Source organism: Microtus pennsylvanicus, chromosome 12 (assembly GCF_037038515.1).
Source record: "Microtus pennsylvanicus isolate mMicPen1 chromosome 12, mMicPen1.hap1, whole genome shotgun sequence".
Lineage (NCBI taxonomy): Eukaryota > Metazoa > Chordata > Mammalia > Rodentia > Cricetidae > Microtus > Microtus pennsylvanicus.
The window spans coordinates 93,255,969-93,276,249 of NC_134590.1; the positions used below are offsets into that span (position 1 = coordinate 93,255,969).

Here is a 20,281-nt window from a genome sequence, read left to right on the forward strand (position 1 = left end):
TCAATTCCCAGAACTTACTTGGAGGCTCAAAACATTTGGAACTCCAGCTCAAGGGAAACCAATGCTATCTTCTGATTTCAGTGGACACCAGGCACATATCCATATCTATAGGCAAAAGACTCATACAAATGGTTTGATTTTTTTTAATAGTCCTTCTATCCTGGGGAGGTCAGCAGCTATGATGAAGGAGAGCCACATGGTGGCTATTTAAAAACATCTATTTTTTAAATTTAGAATTTGAATTTAATTGAATATACAGTAAGTGGATCAATTTTTAACAAGAGTTGAATCACATAAAGTTAGTTGTAGTAAACTATGACTACCTTTGTATAAATTTTCTCAAGCTATAAGCCTTTTGTAAAAGTTTAAAGATAAACTGTTTTACAAATTTTACATATATTTAACCTTACCCATTAAACTTACAAAATACTGAGATAGTGTTTATAGTATATTTAGGACATATTTTGAGAACAAAACACAGAGAAATTGTAGAGATAAAAGACTTAAGGTAAGTATGAATAAGCTGGGCAGTGATGGCTCACTCCTTTAACCCCAGCACTTGAGAGGCAGAGCCAGGTGGGATCTCTGTGAGTTTGAGTCTCCTCTATAATGTGAGTTCCAGGACAGACAAAGCTACACAAAGAAACTCAGTTTGAAAAAATAAAAATAAAAAATAAAAATAAGAGTGTGTAGTAGACAAAAGGCTAGAATAAGAGATTTTGGAAGTACAGAGCAAAGCAAGGTTAGATAAAAGAGCGTGAAGGCAAGCATTTTATAAACCAATGAGAAGTCACAAAAAGAACTTCATAAGAAGGAGTTCCTATTAATTTCCAAGAGGGGGTTCAGAAAGAGGGAAAGACAGAGGCAGAGACAGAGAAAGAGGTGGTGAGGAAGAGAAACCAGAACAGAGAGAAGCTGCAGGAAGGGGCTGAAAGCTCTGGGACTACAGGCAGAAACTGAGAGAAATCGAAATCATAGTAGTCAAACAGGCTTAGAGAAGCTATGGGACCCAGAAAGACTTAGAAAAGAAGACAAGGAAAATGCCACATTGGCCCAGCCAGGCTCAAGGAAGTTTTGGAATTCCAGAGGCAGCTTAAAAACAAAGGTACTGTCATGGTAACAAGAATTTCAACTTGGGGCATCTCCAAGCAGAATAAAAGACTTGTATGAGAAAAATTCCAAAATTCACAAAGGCATTCCTTCCCATATGATCAGAGGCCCTGTAGCTTTAGAAGAGGTTCCTGGCCACTGGTGACTTCTGTGCTAATAAATGGCACTAACCAGTAGAAGAGGAAGCCAAAGAGCAGCTGAGGCTTTTTGGCAAAGGGATGTGGGTTCTTCAATAGATGTCTACGTGGGTGTAGAACAATACCCAGATGGGTTGTAACAGGCCAGAGGCTATAGAAGTGAAATGTGTGCTCAGGTGGATCACCCAATATTGAGTTGAAAGTTCAAGCTAGAGTTGAGAGAGACACTCATGGAGTAGAAATAGAGGGAACTCACTGAGTACTCAGAATCTCAAATGTTTAAGAGCTGGGCTGGGGTGGCACAACCCTTGAATACCAACACTCAGAGACAGGCAACACTCTGTGAGTTCTTGACCAACCTGGTCTGCAAAAAGAGTTCTAAGAAAACAAGTGTTGTTGCACAGAGAAACCATTTTTAAAACAGAATTTATAATCATATTTGGTAGATGGCTAACAAAAAATACTGCTTTGATATGTTAATAAGCACCTTAGTCATTTGTTAAAATTTGAGATCTAACAATTATTATTTGGATCCTGGGGCTTTTCCCATCCTTCCATGCTGACCCGATGGAATTCCAGCTTAAAAAAGGTTCTAGATTGAGACGCTTCCCTAAGAACATTATGATGTTGCAATGCACTTCTGATTACTAGTTGTGTGACCAGGGACACAGTTAACCCTGTGCCCTGGCATCCTCACTTGGTGCAGGCCTGTTCTCCGGGTACTTGAATGAGACAGGAGGCAGGATTTTAAGGGCTACCTTAAATTTTAGTTCAAGGACAGCCAAGGAAACTAAGAGACTCTGGAAACAAATACTTGATCTCTTTTAACAACAAATTATTTGCAAGGCTTTTTCTGTTTTCTGTTTGTTTGTTGAAGACAGTAACTCTGTGTACACCTCAATGTTTTTATTTCATGTGGATCTCAATGGGTGGAGCACTAGCCCAGCATGCTTCAGGCCTCTGCATACACAGAGCATGGTATTAAAATTTGTCATCTCAGTGATTGGAGGTGAACTCAGGAAGATCATGGTCAGCCTGGACTTCAAGAACTTGTTTTAAAAACCAGCTCCCTGCAAAACAATGATTAACAAAAAGATCATGTTTCAGTGGATTCATGGGGATGGCTCAGCAGGTAAAGGTGCTTGTAGCCAAGCCTGATAGATATGGGTTTGGTCCTTAGGACCCACATGGTAGAGAGGACTGGGTACCACACACTGTCATCTTACTTTTGAACAGTACTATGCAAGTGCAGGCACAAAGACAAGAATAATAAATTAAATCTTAAAAGAAATGAAAGGGGATGAGAGATGGTTCAGTACTTTAGTACTTCTGGCAGAAAACACAGATCAGTTTCTAGCATCCATGTGATGGCTCACATCTGTAATTCCAAAGTTCCAGGGTATCAAGTCCATTCCATCTGTCTTGGTTTACCCCAGCACTTACAGTTAGTTCCTATTTCTTTCTCTTGCCCAGCCTCTGCCCTGCCCACTGGACTTTCCTTTATGTGGCCCTGCCCAACCTACCTTGTCAGCACTGACTCCACCTACAATGAATGCTCCTGTCCCAATCCTCCCCCTAAATTCCCCAAACTTCAAGCCCCATACAAGTCTCCAACCTTCCCCCAGCCTGACACCACACCCAATCTCTCTGTGCCCACAGCAGCATCTCAACACTCTGGACCCTCTCTCTGTCTCCAACCCACCCAGGCTCCACACACCTTCCTCAGTCTGTATGTGCTGGTATTATAAAATTATAGCACTACATCCAGGTGAGATGTTCTTTAAATGATCTTTGAATCTGGCAATGCAAGTATAATAAAAGATTTAAAAAAGCATCATTTTAAAAAAATAAACAGTAATGTTTCTAGGAATTTATCAGTGAATTAATTTCAACTGATAACTGCTTTAAAATGTTTTAACTCTGGCTCGGTGGTAGTAGCATACACCTTGAACTCTTGAACTTGGGAAGCAGAGGCAGGTGGCTATCTCTGAGATTGAGATCAGCCTAATCTACAGAATGAGTTCAGGACTAGTAGGGCTATATAGCTTAACTGTCTCCAAAAATGAAAAAAATTACCATGTGTAAACAGCAGTGTCATTGTGTCCATGTGCCAGTCTGAGGACAGTGTACACTTGTCTAGTTGTCCATTCTCTAGTTCCCCTATATGAGTACTAGAGATGAAACCAAGGCAATTAATTTGGAACTAAGTGCCCTAAACTGGTGAGTGAACTCATAGGCCCTGATTTTGGTTTCAAAAATATTTATGTATGTGTATGATGTGTGTATGTAGCAATCAGAAAAGAAACTTATATGAAAAATGTAGGTCTCCCAGAGGATGAATTCTGGTCATCAATCTTAGCAGTGACTGCATTTACTCACTGATAAAATTCCCCGGCATTCATTGGCATATCTGAGAAAATATAAAGAACAAATATTAAGCCCCCAGAATAAAGTAACACAATCCAAACATAAAGGATGACAGCATAAATATTTGCAAATAGGTTTTATTATTCAAATTATCCCATATTTGGGGAATATGATATGTCCGAGAACTTTACCACATTAACTATATCCGTAAGTTTTCTCTCCAGTATGACTTCTTTCATGTATTTGAAGATTATTTTTATTAGCAAAGACTTTACTAGATTACTTTTAATAGCGTCTTTCTCCAGTATGAGTTCTTTCATGTGTTTGAAGATTACGTTTATGGGCAAAGGCTTTCCCACATTGATTACACTCATAGGGTTTCTCTCCAGTATGAATTATTTCATGTGATTTAAGATGACATCTATAGGGTTTCTCTCCAGTATGACTGTTTTCATGCCGGTGAAGTAGACTGTTATATGCAAAGACTTTACCACACTGTCTGCATTCATAGGGTTTCTCTCCAGTATGAATTCTTTCATGTGATTTAAGACGACTTTTAGATGAAAAGGTTTTACCACAGTGATTGCATCCATAGGGTCTCTCCCCAGTATGACTTCTTTCATGTGTTTGAAGATTACTTTTATAGGCAAAGGCTTTACCACAATGATTACATTCATAGGGTTTCTCTCCATTATGAGTTCTTTCATGTGATTTAAGATGACTTTTAGATGAAAAGGTTTTACCACAGTGATTACATTCATAGGGTTTCTCTCCAGTATGAATTCTTTCATGCATTTGAAGATGACTTTTATATGGAAAGGCTTTGCCACAGTGATTGCATCCATAGGGTTTCTCTCCAATATGACTGCTTTCATGCCTGTGAAGAACATTTTTACATGCAAAGGCTTTACCACATTGATTACATTTATGAGGTTTCTCTCCAGTAGGACTTCTTTCACGTATTAGAAGATAACTGATATAAGCAATGAGTGTATCACATTGATGAAATCCATGTGTTTTCTCTCTAGTATGAGTTGTACATACTTGATTGAGATTGTGACATGGAAAGTCTTTAATACTTTGATTATCTCCATCATTTTTTACTTTCAGATGAGTCCTTTCATGGACTTTTAAAGACAAATCAGATCCAAATGTTTTATCATGTTGCTTACATTCATAAAGATCCTCTTGAGTATTGGATATTTTTGTGTCTTTGAAGATAGTGTGCCTATTAAAGGAAGAATAACAAACAAAAGGTTTTAACATTGCATCCACATGGCCTAACTTTTTATGCTTACAGATGTGGTGTAGGGATTAGGGCTTCTCATGATAACATGGTCCTTGACTCTCATAAACTGCTCCATTCACTAAACTATGGTAAGTCCCTCACTACAAGTATTTGAGGAACACTAGTATTAATAGTTTGCTTATAAAAGGTCTTGGTCATAAACCCCTTATCAATGTGTATTTCTTTTACAATATTTGCTTGGTATGAAACTATGTGGACGAACAGTGGAACAACATGCCTCTCATATAGCTATGACTGAAACTGTGACATCTAATATGGTATTGTTTCCTTGTCTTGTTTCTTAAAGGAATGCTTTGCAAACAATGATCAGGTCCCTGACATTGCAGTACAGTGTTGTGAGAATTTAATAATCACCACAAAGTTGAGCTTATTTATACTGTTGCTTTTCATTAAAAGTTCAGGGTTCATTAACATTTCTTCAGAAGTACATATGTATAAGCTGCACATGAAAATTACCTTCTATGTCTTCTAGAACTTTGACAATGTTCTTCAATATTCTCATCCTCCCATTTGTACCCTAAAACAGAGCACCAGAAAATGTATGATATATTGCTGGAAATTAGGAACAATTTAAATGTCTATCTTCCATGAACTTTAGAACAATCCCTAATTTATTCGCTAGATTCTTCCTCTTCCACAGTCAAAAATCACAGAAGAGCACAAATCCCCAAAAGAGGCTTGGCCCCTTAAGTTGAAAGTAACAGAAAGCTCACATTCTTACCTACAGCAGTGAGGTTCCAGTAAGTTTCCAGCATCACATCTTTGTAGAGACTCTTCTGGGAAGGATCCAGCAAAGCCCACTCTTCATGCGTGAAATTCACATGCACATCCTCATAGGTCAATGCATCCTAAAATATCCCATATAAAGACGTAATAGAAATGGTGAGATTGCATTGTAAATTCATACTACATTGAGAATATATTTACATAATCCTTTGTGCTTAATACAGTCTATAACATGGGTCATAGAATTTCAAAAGCAATAACCAACTCATTATAGAAGGAAACAGAAAAGGATGATGTGGTCACAGAAATAGAACAGAATTGCAGGAGAAATGCCTAGTAATACATACAGAAAGACTTGCCAACAGAGTAATATTATTTAGTATACATCAGCAAAATTTTAAAATTATTGACTTCAAAAAGAATAGAAAATACAGGCATGGTGGGGCACACGTATAAGCCAAAACGTCAGGAGGCAGAGAGTAAAACTCTGTGATTTCCAAGTCAATTTGATTACGTAGAGATTGCCAGGACAGCCAAAGGTACATACATAGTGAGACCCTATCTCAAATAAATAAAAAATAGTACTCAGGGGCTCACTTGAAATTCCTCCATAGAACTGGAACACTCACTACAATTCTGTACCTGTCCCTCATAAACTTGGAGTAATCCTGCTTAAACTGTAAGGTTAATAACTCCTAGAAAGGAAGACATTTTCATAAGTTACTGACAGGTGAAATTAATAAAGACATTAGTAAAATAAATGCTGATCCTAAAACAATAAAAAAACACCTAAAAGGACAGAGCATATAAAGAGGGGTCAACAAATATGATCACCTGCTGCTACTGAAGAGGACCTGGATCAAACCCCACCATTCAGAGGCTCACAACCATTCCTAACTCCTGGTCAAGAGAATCCAAAGTTTTCTTCCAAGTTCAGAAAACACTGGGCAGACTAGTAGCACACAGCCATGTGTACAGGCAAAAGAGTCACATGGTGTGGGACAATGGTCTATATTCTGTCAATTGTATTTTAAGTAAATGCTGATTGGCCAGTAGCCAGGCAGGAAGTATAGGCAGGACAACCAGACAGGAAGTAGAGGTGGATCAAGAGAATAGGAGAATTCTGGGAAGAAGGAAGTCCTAGTCCTGTCCTGTCCCAGCCACAGAAGAAGCAAGATGTGACTGCCCTTCCAAATAAGGTACCAAGTCAAATGGCTAACATAGACAGGAATATTGGGTTAATATAAATTAAAAGAGTTAATAATTGAGCTACTTGGCCAATCAGTTTATAACTAATGTAGACCACTGTGTGATTTCTTTGGGACTTAACAACTGCAGGAACCAGGCAGGACAGAAAACTCAAGTCAACAGCCACATATTTGAAAATTTTAAAAATGTAAAAAACACACAAAGGAAGGGAAGGTGATGTTACACACCTGCAACTCAATGAGTCAGGAGATCACTATCAATTTCATGTCTGCACACATTCTTGGAATGCATTCAGTCTGAAGAATGACGCCCTCTACCAAAGTTCAAAGTCATGATGTGGGCAAAGCTCAGCACAAGAGCAAATGCTTGACAAGAAACTAATTCGACCAGACAAAAATATAAACATGAAAATATCAAGCAAGAGAAATAGATTAGCAAGGGAAAGCAAACGCTTTTACTTTGCCTTACATTATTTAGGAATGAAGTCTCTAGTGACAATAATGGTGAAGCTACATGTGTGGTGAGATCATAAACACTCAAAGCTCCTCCCCAGAGACTACATTCCTCCAGGAACGCTCCTCCTCCTCGGGGTTTCATAAGCCACCACAAAGACAAATGCACAGATACAACATACTGTCTGGAAGATTTTTCATTCAACCCTCCACATTTTGGCACAAGTCATGATAGGATCACAGGCAAATCATGATGTAAAATGCATTTAGTCTAATTTCAAAGATACCCATATGATGTAACAGTCCCACCACTGTTCAAACATCCAAAGTTTCTTCTGACACTCAAGGCAATCACTTGACTGTCTCGTCTTATAATATCAAAACACGAATTATACCTATCTAACAGGCAATGGCACAGAATACACATTTCCCTTTCAAGGTATTAAGAAAAGATTGGACCAAAGTCTGAAATCTTGCAGGGCAATCCTAAATCCTACAGCTCTGTGTCAGACACCTGGGGTTTCGTTTCCAAAAAAAAAAAAAAAAAAAAAGAAAAGAAAAACGGTTCTTTCTCACTGCAACTTCTCATGTATCTCTCTGTGGCCATTTCTACTTCCTACATGCAGCTTTTTATGGTAGGTGTCTCAAAGTTTGGGTATTTCAACATACTGTTAAATCAAAATAGAGCTGAGGCTTTATCTCATGCCTTCATACAAGGAAGTCTCACAGTCTCCTCACTGGGGCCCATGAGATCTTCAGGTCTTTATCATCATTGAGACGACGTGTCCTGTAGTCCCAGGTGACACTGAACACCATGTGTAACAAAGACAGGCCTGAACTTGATCTTCCTACCTTAATTTCAAAGTGCTAATCCTAGCACAATATATAAGCACAATCAACCACTCTGGCCTTTAGGGCTGCAGAGTTTTTTTGTGTTTTGTTTTTTTAAATTTTTATTCATTTATTTATGTATTTATTTTTAATTTAATTTAAATAACATTTGTCTCATTTATTTTACATAGCAACCAGTTTTCCCTCCCCTTTCTAAACTACCCCCTCCCTTCTGCTCTTCTTCCATCTCAATTTTCAGAAAGGGGCAGGCCTCCCATGGGCTTGCACAAAGTCCAGCATACCAGGCTAAGAGCAGCAGTTTGTGGAGTGTGTAGAGCAGGGCTCCCTCCTTAGGTGACACAAAGGAAATGACTGGCACATGAGAGCTGACCATTCCCGGCAAAGAGAAAACCAGTGGTAATGTGCTGATGCGCTTGATAAACGAAGCACTGAAGCATGGGGAAAGAGGGCTAGGAAAAGCAGTGCATTGGGAGGAGCTGATTCTCCAAGGCTCTTCACTGTCAGGCCTTCACTTTTGAGACTACATATGTATACAGGGCATGACCCAAATTGGTTTTTTGTTTTTTTTAATTAATTAATTAATTAATTAATTTACTTATTTATTAAAGATTTCCGTCTCTTCCCCATCACTGCCTCCCATTTCTCTCCCCCTCTCCCAATCAAGTCCCCCTCCCTCGTCAGCCCAAAGAGCAATCAGGGTTCCCTGCCCTGTGGGAAGTCCAAGGACCACCCACGTCCATCCAGGTCTAGTAAGGTGAGCATCCAAACTGCCTAGGCTCCCACAAAGCCAGGACGTGCAGTAGGATCAAAAACCCATTGCCAAATTGTTGATTAGACCTCTGGGCTTTCCTGCTCTTCTAGAGGACACAGTTTGACTCCTTGAAACCTCATGGTGACCCAATCAATAACTCAATGCCCTCTTCTGTCCTTCTCGGACTGCAGACATCACACGGTAGATGGACATATAAGCAGACATAACATCTACACACATACCATAAAACATTCATTTACAAAAAGAGAAAGATCTGATTGCTGAGTTAAAACACAAATGTTTGGAAAACTAGAGAATTTAGGGGTGGTTAGATTCAGAACACTTTGGACCAAGCACGTGGTTCAGTAGTTCCCAGCACTCAATGATCCTCCAAATGACCTGCGTTTGTTTCCCAGCAACCCCTCCCCACCACCCCAGTGGCCCAAAACGTCTTTAACTCCAGTTCTAAGGGATCTGTCTCTTTTCTGGGCTCTTTGGGCACCACACATATAAGCAGGTAAAACATAAAATACATTAAAAATGTAATTTAATTTTAATATATTATTATGCAATAATATATTAAAAAGAAAAATAAATCATCTAAAGATGTGGCTCAGTAGGTAGCACAGCATACATGAAGCCCACAGTTCAATTTCTATTCCTTAAAGGGGACAAGGATCAGGATACCTGTAAACCCAGCTTGTAAAAGATGGAGGTAGAAGGATCAGCAAGTCCAAGGTTATTCTTGGTAACATTCAGAGCATGTGGCCACCCTGGGGTATATGAGACCTTCCCACCTCAAGACATAAGAAGACAAGAATCACATAAGAATACTCCAGGAGAAAGAAGAGCAAACAAAGGGTTTGGGATACATGTCAAGATACAACAAGAGAGTTATAGAAGTCCACAAATCTGGAAGAGGTATTGATTTCATTCATAGTCAAAAGAAATGGCAATCTGGGTACAGGAACTAATCTGTCTTCTGCAAGCCCTATAGGCACACTTACACCTGAGACATCTTTCCAGTCACGGAAATGGCTTCAGTATAGTACCTCATATGTCACTTTCACTTTATTTTTGTTCTTTAAGAAGTTGCCATATATCCCGGCACGATACTTTGATTTAGTCAGCACATTGAAGTAGCTGAGCATGAGGGCTCACACCTGGCATAGTATTTTAGAGACAGGTGCAGACTATTTGCCACCACATTCTACTCTCTGGCCCCCACAGGCTTGTAGCCATATCATAATGTAGAAACGCATTCAGTCCAACTTCAAAAGTCCTTAAAGTCTGTAACAGTTTCAAACTGATTTAAAAGTTCAAAGTCCCTTCTGAGACTCATTTTTCTCTTAAGTGTAATCCCTTGAAAACCAGAATCAGAAAGCACAACACATATTCACTCCCAACACCATATGGCACAGCATATATGCTACCATTCCAAAAGGGAGAAGAGGGACTAAGTAAAGAAACGGCTGCAAAGCACCCCGACACAGGCCTGGCCACAGCGCATTCCTTAGAAATGGAGGGATTCCATATGCCCTTTCTTCTGTTTTTGACTCCAAAGCCAGAACCACATGGCCGAAGCTGCTAAGCTCTGCTGCTTGCTGATGCTGGAACACGGACCCCTCATTCAGCTACATCTTCACCAGCTTTGTTTTCAGTGGTTTCCTACACTGCTGAAGCTCGGCTGTCCTGAAACTCACTCTGTAGACTGTCCTGGCCTTGATGGGCCAACCTCTGCCTACTCAGTACTGAGATTAAAGGCATGCACCACCACACCTGGACCTAAACTGTTCTTTAATTTCTCTACACAAATTAGAAGGTTAGCTGGCTGTGATCATGGCCTGGGCTCAATTTATTCCATTTCTTAATCTGTTTACTTCTTTGAACAAAGAATTTAGTTCCGTTCTGCTTCACGGTGCCACTTTTCTCCTCAAATTGTACATTTTTATTTTTCCTTGCTGTGCTTACTCCTTTTCATTATAAATCTCCATGAGACTGAAGACTAATAATCACAAAACAGAGTCAATTCTAGGCGGTTTGACATTTCCTCTGCCAAAGGAATTGATCCTAAACTCTTCACTTTAGCCTCAGGCAGACAAGGGGGAAAAGGCAGCCACATTCTTCACCAAAATTTAACAAGAACAGTTTCTAGGCAATATACTAATATTCTCTGAAACCTCTGAACCAGGCCCCCACAGTGCAAATCCCACCTCAGCACCACCGTCTTCCATGCTCTCACTATGAGGAGCCATCAAGCGCCTCTTAGAGCGTTCCATTGCTTTCCTAACACAGTCCTAAAGTCCAAATTCCTCCAAACAAAAACATGGTCAGGCCAATCACAGCAACAGCCCAGTCCCCGGTACAAATGTCTCTATTAGTCAGGGTTTTACTGCTGGGAAGAGATATCATGACCACAGCAACTGTTGTAAAGGAAAACATTTAATTGTAAATTCTAATAACAGCTTAGTCCATTATCATCATGGGGAGAAGCATGGCAGCATGCAGGCAAATGTCATGCTGGAGAAGAAGCTGAGAGCTCTACACCTTGATCAGCAGGAAGCAGAAGGAGCCTGAGGCACACTAGGCCTAGTTTGAGTACTCGAGACCTTAAAGCCCACCCCCACAGGACACACTTCCTCCAACAAGGCCACATATATTCCAAGACCTCCTAACAGTGTCACTCCCCAAAGGACAAGCATTCAAACACGTGAATCTATGGGGGTCACTCCTATTCCAAACCCAACACAACCTTTGATCTATTCCTGCCTAGTGTGTCAGAGGGGTCTGACACCTCCAATTCAAAGGGAAACAAATTAGAAAGTCACCTGTTCTGTCACCTTCAGAGGTTGTCTTGCTGAGGTGCAGAGGTCAGATGTGGCAGCTGACCCACTGTCTGGGAACCATATGATGTCACTGGATGTCTCTGTCTGTTCATTTGTATGACTACTGTAAGTCTCTCTCTGTACGTCTCTACATGTCTTTCTATGTGTTTCCATCAGTTTAGTTTCCCCTGCATTGAGCCGTGGCTTTCTCTGGTGTGAACTCTCCTGTGATCCTCCTGCTGGGGGAGCTGAATCATCTGGCTCTGCCAGGTCACATGAAGGTGGGGGAAAAAACCCTCCACCTATCCCATCCAAGAGCAGTACTTACTTGTATTGTTACTTAACTCTTGCTCTCATACAGGGTTGGTCCTTATAAGGAGGGGAAAGGTGCTGGGCCTGAACCTCACAGCCGTCTAAGAACAGTGCACACAGGGTGGGGAAGAACAGTTCCCCCAGGTGAGCATTCCCTCCATTTTGTGTCTGCTCTAAGTAGTTCCAGGGAAGGAGAAAACTCCCTCTGGACTGAACCAAAAGGAAAAGATAAAGTTCCACTACTTTCTCTCATAATTTGTGTCTCTTTTTCAACTGGTGATCTCTAAAACCCACGTTGGAAAAAAAGTAAAAACACTGCCCCTGGGCTAGGCAAGGGAACAGATATTCCCTTCCCTCCAACACTGACCAAGGACATTTAAGGAATTTCACTAAGTACTTTTTATAAAGATTAAAGACAGTAGCTAGAAAGATTTCCTTTTTTAAACCAGGCAATAGTGGCGCGCGCCTTTAATCCCAGCACTCGGGAGGCAGAAGCAGATGGATCTCTATGAGTTTGAGGCCAGTCTGGTCTACAAGAGCTAGTTCCAGGACATGCTCCAAGAACTAGAGAAAAACTCTCAAAAAAACAATAAAAAAAAAATCCTTTTTTACCCAGTCACCCCGGGTATTAGAAAAATGCTATACAAGTTTAAAAAGTTTCAAGGGAAAAGGAGGCTCCGGGTGCTGGGAGTAGTACAAAGGCTGCTCAACAACAAACTGATCTGGACAAGGAACTTCTGCACAAACTGAAAGCCACCTTCACCTCCTCGGGTAATGAGACAAGGTCAGACTCAGGGATACCCGGCAAAAACTTTGGTATCCTACCCTCTGTCAGAAGAACATCTCCTAGTTGAAAGTTAGGCCTCCAATCAAAAGATAAATAACACCAAATACCCTGGAAACAAAACAGGTAAATAAAGTTCATATTGCCTGGTTGATGAGGCAAGCATCCTGGCCTGTCAGTCACACTGGAGCATGTGGCCTATGAGGAGTCCTGGTACTAATTCTCGTGAGTCTATGTCTTCCAGAGAAGCATGTGTACTGGCTTGGACCTGGAAGATGCACTTGTCATCCTCCCATTGGCAGTGATGCATCAAGCATCTTTGTCTTGATCCAGTGGGAGGTTATAGTTGGCAACTAACCTGGACCAGGTTGTTAAAGACACTAAAAGCAGAGTGACTTCCCCTCCTGCAGATTTCCTGGGAAAACAAATTATAAAGACCACAGAGGGACTCCTGAGAGTTTACAGACCTTTTGCTACAAAATGTTAGCTAAGAAAGCCCAACTTTGTAGAAGCTGCATATCTGGCTACCAGCTGAGGGGAGACAAAAGGAGCCTGTCTCAGAGCAGGACTGCTGCCATCCTTCAGATCCCAACCCCAAAGACTAATAAAACGGGTACAGCAGTTCCGAGGTGCAGCTGGATATGGCTGTTTCTGGATACCAGAGTTTCTGGAAGTGGCGAGGCCTCTATATACCAGCACAGACTGGGCCCTGGGCACCTAATGTGGACTGAGACTCAACAAAAGCCATACACAGCTTTAAAAACAGCAGCAATTGATGGAGGACGGTCATTGGTTAATTAATAAAGAAACTACTTGGCCCTGATAGGTTAGAACATAGGTGGGTGGAGTAAACAGAACAGAATGCTGGGAGGAAGAGGAAGTGAGGCAGATGCACACTCCTCTCCAGGGCAGACGCGATGCAACCAGCCACCAGGTCAGACATGCTGAATCTTTCCCGGTAAGACTGGTGCTACACAGATTACTAAATATGGGTTAGGCAAGATTGTGAGAATTAGCCATTAAGAGGCTAGAACTAATGGGCCAAGCAGTGTTTAAAAGAATACAACTTGTGTGTTGTTATTTTGGGGCATAAGCTAGCCAGGAGGCTGGGAGCCGGGCAGCTCCTACTACAAGCAATTTCCGATCCAGCCATAGAATTTCCAGATGTCTCAAAACCTGTTTGTCCATGAAACAAAAGTAAATAGGGGTTTTAATCCAAACTTTGGGGATGAAAATGTCTGTGAAGTCCTTGTCCAAATGACTGGACCCTTAGCCAGATGTTGGCCCATCTGTCTAAGCACAGTGGCAGCTAGTGCTTGATTAATGAGAGAAAACAACAGAAAATTCTGGGTCAAGATCTTATCCTCACAGCACACCACAGCATGCCTGAGGCTGCCCTCTTGTAATGACACAGGTGCTCGTCCAACACTGTCAAGAATGAAAGATGAAACCAGGTACATGGGAGCCGTACCAGTTCCACTGACTGAAAAATAAGGACGCACACCAGGAACCTCAGCCCAGAGAGCAGAACTGATCCATCTGAATTAGGCTCTCGGATGAGGAAAAAGGAAAGCCCACCTCCATCATCCACATGGACAGTCACTACACTCATACTGTCTGCTATGTCCACAGTATGATCTAGAAAGAGGGCTGCACAGCACTGGGAAAAGGACTTTAAAATCTTGGCCCTCCTACAAGCTATTTGGCTTCCCCTACAAACAGTTGTCCTCCACTGCTGGGCTCCTGACCCAGCTCTTCAAACCAGTGGGGCCTGTTGGTATTTTGGAAGTGGGGTGAAGGATGTAAATTGAATATCTAATAACATACCATGACCCCTTACTGCCTGAGATATTATGGTTTAAAAAAAAAAGTTCAAATCCACAGGATGATGGAGGATACCTGGTGTAGGAGTGCCTTCTGTCCATGTGTTGCTTTCATTGGTTAATGAATAAAGAAACTGCCTTGGCCTAGTTGATAGGTCAGAACTTAGGTAGGCAGGGAAGACAGAAATGAATGCTGGGAGGAAGAAAGACGGAGTAGGAGAGAAACGTCATGGAGCCACCAGAGACAGACATGCCTGATCTTTCCCAGTAAGCCACTGCCACATGACAATACACAGATTAATAGAAATGGGTTAAACTAAGATTTAAGAGTTAACCAATAAGAGGTTATAGCTAATGGACCAAACAGTAATTTAATTAATACAATTTCTATGTGGTTATTTCGGGGCTAAGCTACCCCAGTGGCCGAGGTGGACAAGCGGGCCCCCTCCTTGCAACAGACATTAGAGGAAAGGGTCACCCTCCCAGAAACAAGTGACTGGACTGTTGGTAACTAGCCTTCACCAGGCTATTCATCTGGGGCTCACAAGCTTTCTGAGTTGTTCAGACCAGGGTTTAGTATGTGTAGACCGTAGACTGGATAGCCTAGCAAGGCGTGTCTCAGCCAGATATCAGGCTTTTACTCAAGTGAATTCATTAAAAAGATTTGGGCCTGTGGGAAACAGGAAACACTGGCAGAATCAGACTGTAGGCCACAGGAAGGAACCCTGAGATAGACTTAATCATTCCCAACCATAGGCCAGGACTGCTGGCTTTGTTTAGACACTTGACCCCTGTCATGTTACATATGGATAGGAACTAACCAGACTGCCAGCCCATTGACAGACAAAACTCACTGTGACTGGAGTCAGCCCAAATCAATGTACTGCTTTATGGGTCAATGCATCAGGATAACAACAATATGATTGATTAGGACTACTTGGGCGGCATGTAGCAATGGTTTTACCAAATGTGCCTCTTCTTATGATTTCCATACTAAACAAATAGGTTGATAAGGACCTGATGGTATTGAAAGTTTCTATTTCTGAATTAAAACAACAGTTAAGATTACTACAAAACTGAACAGGCTTAGACTTCATTGTCATGAGATAAAGGAAACTATGTATGGTTTTGGGGGGGGGCCTGCTGGTCCTATACTAATTGATCAGAAGTAATTTAAAATAAAATACTGCAGAGGTTGGGGGACTCATCAATACCAGTCTCTTCCTTGTCCACTGGCTAACTACTCTGCTATCGGCAGTGACCGGGTCTGTAATCCTCGTTCTGATTGGATTAACGGTGGGTCCCTGCATCCTAACTAAAGCAGGATGAGTCCATGATTTGATTCACTAACTCAGCCCAGTGGGAAATATAACAGGCCCAAGTCCTTAGTAGGCCCCCGACCTAAGCACACCTGACTCCAAGATGGAAGTGCCACTCGGGCTGTAAAACTCAGCACATAGAACCTAACACCTGCCAAAACAAAACAAAGTGCACATCACCAAAGTGAATATTTACAGTAAGTCTCTACATGTACTAACCTTGCATTTAGTCTGTAGCTCTGCTTCTGGCTAATGGTTCCTGTTAACTGAAGTATGTCAACCCAGAACATGATTTTTGTGCCTAAAAGCTCAACCTAGGAAAGGCTCAGGGCTATGCTAGGATACAGGAACAGCCAGTGTGTCTACAGGCCAGCTAATAAAGACCTTCTATTATTGCCTTAAAACCATGTTCCAGCAGTCTTCTCTGGTGAATACTCACAGCAAGCACATCATGGAACTTTCTCCATAACTGTAGACAAACTCAGACACAAAGCAAGTCTCCACAGACACAAGAAAACTGAAATAAGCCCTGCAGCCTGTCAGACACCACAGATTAAAGCTGGACATCAACAACAGCAGAAGAATCAGAAAGCTTTCAAACACGTGGAACCTCAGCACCTCATTTTTAATTTTTAATTTTCATTTATTAATGAAAAATGAATCAAGATAGAAATAAAGAAATGAAATGATAACCATGCCACAGACGGAATTCTTTCTCAAGGTATCAGCCCATGGGGCTGGAAAGACAACTGAGCAGCTAAGAGCACTGGCAGCTCTTCCAGACATCTTGAGTTCCATTCCCTAGCAACCACACGGCGACTCACAATCATCTTAGTGGGATCTGATGGCCTTGTCTGGACTAGAGCACTTGTATACATAAAATAAATAATCAACCTTAAAAAAAAATCACTGTGTCTAGTAACCGAGACCGCCCCCCCCCCAAAAAAAAATAAGATCAGACCATTAATCTTTCATTTGATTTCCCAGGACATGTACAGAATACAGAGAGACAGTATAACAAAATCGTACACAACCTGTCTTCCTGACTCTTCTCTTGCTCCGAAGAAGCACTATGACCAAGGCTTTAAAGGGAAGGCTTTTAATTTGGTGATCAATTACAGTGATGGAGGCTCAGTCCATCCTCATCTTGAAAGGAAGTGTCCCAGTGGGCAGGCCTGAGACTGAGGGTTACATCATGATACAAAGGCAGGCAGCAGGCTGGAAGAAACACTAGCCTTGCACTGAGTTTTAAAAGCTCAAAGCCCACCTACAGTGACACACATACACAAACGAGACACATCTACTCCCAGAAGGGCAGACCCCCTAATTTTACTCAATCACTTCCACTAATTGGGGCCAACTATTCAAAGATAGGAGCCTGAGAATGCTGAGCAAATATAAACCATCACAGGAATACAGTCTATGAAGAAAGAACTCTGAAGAAGAGTCAAAGATACTAAGGAAAACAGAGAGAGAGGAAGATGAGAAGACAGAGAAAGAGAGACAAACAAAAGGAAAAACTAGGGGCTGGAGAGATGGCTCAGAGGTTAAGAGCATTGCCTGCACTTCCAAAGGTCCTGAGTTCAATTCCCAGCAACCACATGGTGACTCACAACCATCTGTAATGGGATCTAGTGTCCTCTTCTGGCCTGCAGCATACACACAGAATATTGTATACATAATAAATAAATAAATATTTTTTTAAAAAAGGAAAAACTACTCTAAATACAAGGAGAAACTCCCCTGGATGGATTACAGGCTTCCTTAATATAACCTTCCCTACTCTACCGAAGAAGAGATTACACATACTGCAGCGGTGGCGCACACCTTTAATCCCAGCACCTGGGAGGCGGAGGCAGGTGGATCTCTGTGAGTTTGAGGCCAGCCTGGTCTACAGAGTGAGTTCCAGAACAGGCTTCAAAACTACAGAGAAACCCTGTCTCGAAAAACCGGGAAGAAAGAAAGGGAGAGAGATTACACAATTCAAGGCCATGGCATGATCCCTTGTTTCCCTCCCTACCCAGTTCCCTCAGAGAACCTGGACAACCTTGATCAGGTCTGCTGGAAGCAACGAAGGAATCAGTCTCTTGCTGTGCTTATTAAGTGTGGATGTTGTAGATGACGCCATCGGGAAGGTGCATTCTTTGTTTGTTTGTTTGTCTGCTTTTTTGTTTTTGGTTTTTCGAGTCAGGGTCTCTTTGTAGTTTGGGGGCCTGTCCTGGAACTTGCGCTGTAGACCAGGCTGGCATCGAACTCACGAGATCCGCCTGCCTCTGCCTCCCAAACGCTGGGATTAAAGGCATGCGCCACCACCTCCTGGCACTTTTTTTTCCCCCACACAGGATGTCTCTCTGTAGCCCTGGCTGCCCTGGAGCTCGCTCTATAGCCCAGGCTGACCTGTGCTTCCTATGTACTAGTTTCAAAGCATGCAGCACCACCGCTGATATTTTAACAAATTAAGCCCGAAAGTCTTCAGTCCAGCAAACATGGAGATTACAACGGACGTCAGCACGGTGACAAGGACGTTCCCACACAAAGGTCCATGCACCCCACGCTCTGCCAGGAGCAATCCGCAGAACGAAATCGCTCAGAGGTCCCGCTTCACCACGGGACACGCAGGGACCTCAGGGGGCAAAGGGAATCACTCCGCCCACCGCGTCCGCCGCCGGTTCCCACAGCGCCGGGAGGACCCCACACCGGATCCCGCGGCTCCTCCCGCGTGGGGACGGCGGCCCTCGCTCACCATGGTGGATTCCGAGCTCAGCCCCAGCTCCTCAAAGCTCCCGGCAGCAAACACGTGGAACTAGAAGCTGCCTCTGCCGTAGTCCGCCGATAATACAGTTTGGCGAACCGGAAGTGCCCTCCCTACCCTGAAAGGCAGTCCATCTGGAGGCTCTGATTGGCTACTGAGGCCTGAGTGACAGAAACAACTCCCTTAGGATCAGAGTGCTGTGAAGTGAGGACGCACGATGGTTCCCAGCCCTGGCTTCCTGCCCAGGCACACAACTGCCCCAGGCCTGCAGAGACTGGCATTGCCACAGAACTAGGGGCTGGACTGCAAAGTCTTCCCTGAACAATCCCTGCACTCAGTAGGTCTCTTTTCTGGGGCATTAGTGAGGTTTTGCCAAGAAACTGAGAAAGGACTAAGGAAACCGGACACTTCCTGGGTTAATCATGAAAGACCCCCACTCAATATAAACAGCAGCTAGCAGCAGTAACGCCATTCTTGCAAAGCTTGAACTTTTGAACAAACATACACAAAAACCAGGGCAGGGAAGTTCAACTTAAAAGACAAGGGCGGAGGGGCTAGGCAGGATGTCTGCGGTCAGCCACCGGGCCCCAAGCAATGAGGAACTAAGCAAGGGGAAGCAGCTCATGCCCTAGATGGAGCCAGAGTAGACAGTTTATCTGATTACTAGGTAAAACCTCAAATTGTCCTCGATGAACCTGGCCTTATATGAACTGACCAATTAAACCCCTGTAACTATGCGTCTCGCTTCTGTAGCCGTGCTTCTCGCTCCCCTACCCTATAAAAACCCACTACCCCTGCCTGAAGGCGCGCTAGTCCTTCGAGAGACTAAGTCGCCCCAGGTACCTGTGTACTGAATAAAGCCTCTTGCTGTTTGCATCCGAAGAGTGGTCTCGCTGTTCCTTGGGAGGGTCTCCCCAGTCTGAAAGGCTGCCCACCTCGGGGGTCTTTCAATCATATCTCAGGCCAGCTGTGGAAAACGGGCTATGATTTTCATTTTTGTAAGAAGAAAGTTTGATTTAAAAAACCATGCACTAATCTGCACTCCCTTAAACCGCTGTGCTGTGGAAAAGGCCCATCAGTGCAAACACAGGATTTAGAGAACTAAACCCCACGGGGTCAGAGTGAGCTTGTTACTTCTCACGCCATGTTTACTGTAGAGCCGCAGACTCTGATGACGAAATTACACATATTTTACTGCCTACTTGACATACGGGTATACAGATTTGTTTTTTCCTCTTAATTCTGCATCATTAGTGAAAATAAGTAAACCAAATTAAGAATAATACTTTTTTTGAGCTAAAGTTTCTCTATGTAGCTTTGGAGCCTGTCTTGGAGCTCGCTCTGTAGACCAGGCTGGCCTCGAACTCTCAGAGATGCGCCTGCCTCTGCCTCCCAAGTGCTGGGATTGAAGGCGTGTGCCACCACCACCAGCTAAGAATTCTTACTTTTACATCATTCTCCTATTGCTTCATTTTCTTTGTCAGAGCCTCACACTGCAGTCCTTGCTGGCCAAAAACTCACTATGCAGACCAGGCTAGCCTAAAAATCATAAA

General features: G+C 42.6%; 1 protein-coding gene across 3 annotated transcripts; it reads right to left on the bottom strand.

Annotated features, from left to right (window-relative positions):
- Positions 1-3,735: 3,735 nt before the first annotated feature.
- On the bottom strand, positions 3,736-18,840 carry LOC142832302 (zinc finger protein 431-like). 3 transcript variants are annotated; one of them, XM_075942701.1, is made up of 4 exons: positions 18,720-18,840; positions 5,645-5,771; positions 5,380-5,440; positions 3,736-4,842 (listed from the first exon to the last, which is right to left on the bottom strand). In XM_075942701.1, the coding sequence occupies exons 1-4, from the start codon at positions 18,720-18,722 to the stop codon at positions 3,900-3,902; spliced, it is 1,134 nt and encodes a 377-aa protein (XP_075798816.1). In that variant the 5' UTR covers positions 18,723-18,840; the 3' UTR covers positions 3,736-3,899. The 3 variants fall into 3 exon arrangements, with proteins under 3 accessions (XP_075798816.1, XP_075798815.1, XP_075798817.1); XM_075942700.1 differs by lacking the exon at positions 18,720-18,840 and adding an exon at positions 18,015-18,700; XM_075942702.1 differs by lacking the exons at positions 3,736-4,842; positions 18,720-18,840 and adding an exon at positions 18,015-18,710 and having other exon boundaries at positions 5,376-5,440.
- Between the last annotated feature and the right edge of the window lie 1,441 nt (positions 18,841-20,281).

Coding starts and splice junctions, on each gene's coding strand:
- LOC142832302 (XM_075942700.1), bottom strand. CDS start 18,104: ATGGCGTCATCTACAACATCCACACTTAATAAGCACAGCAAGAGACTG. Junction 5,441..5,644: donor CTGGAACCTCACTGCTGTAG/GTAAGAATGTGA, acceptor GCTCTGTTTTAG/GGTACAAATGGGAGGATGAG. Junction 4,843..5,379: donor AGTTCTAGAAGACATAGAAG/GTAATTTTCATG, acceptor TTCCTTTAATAG/GCACACTATCTTCAAAGACA.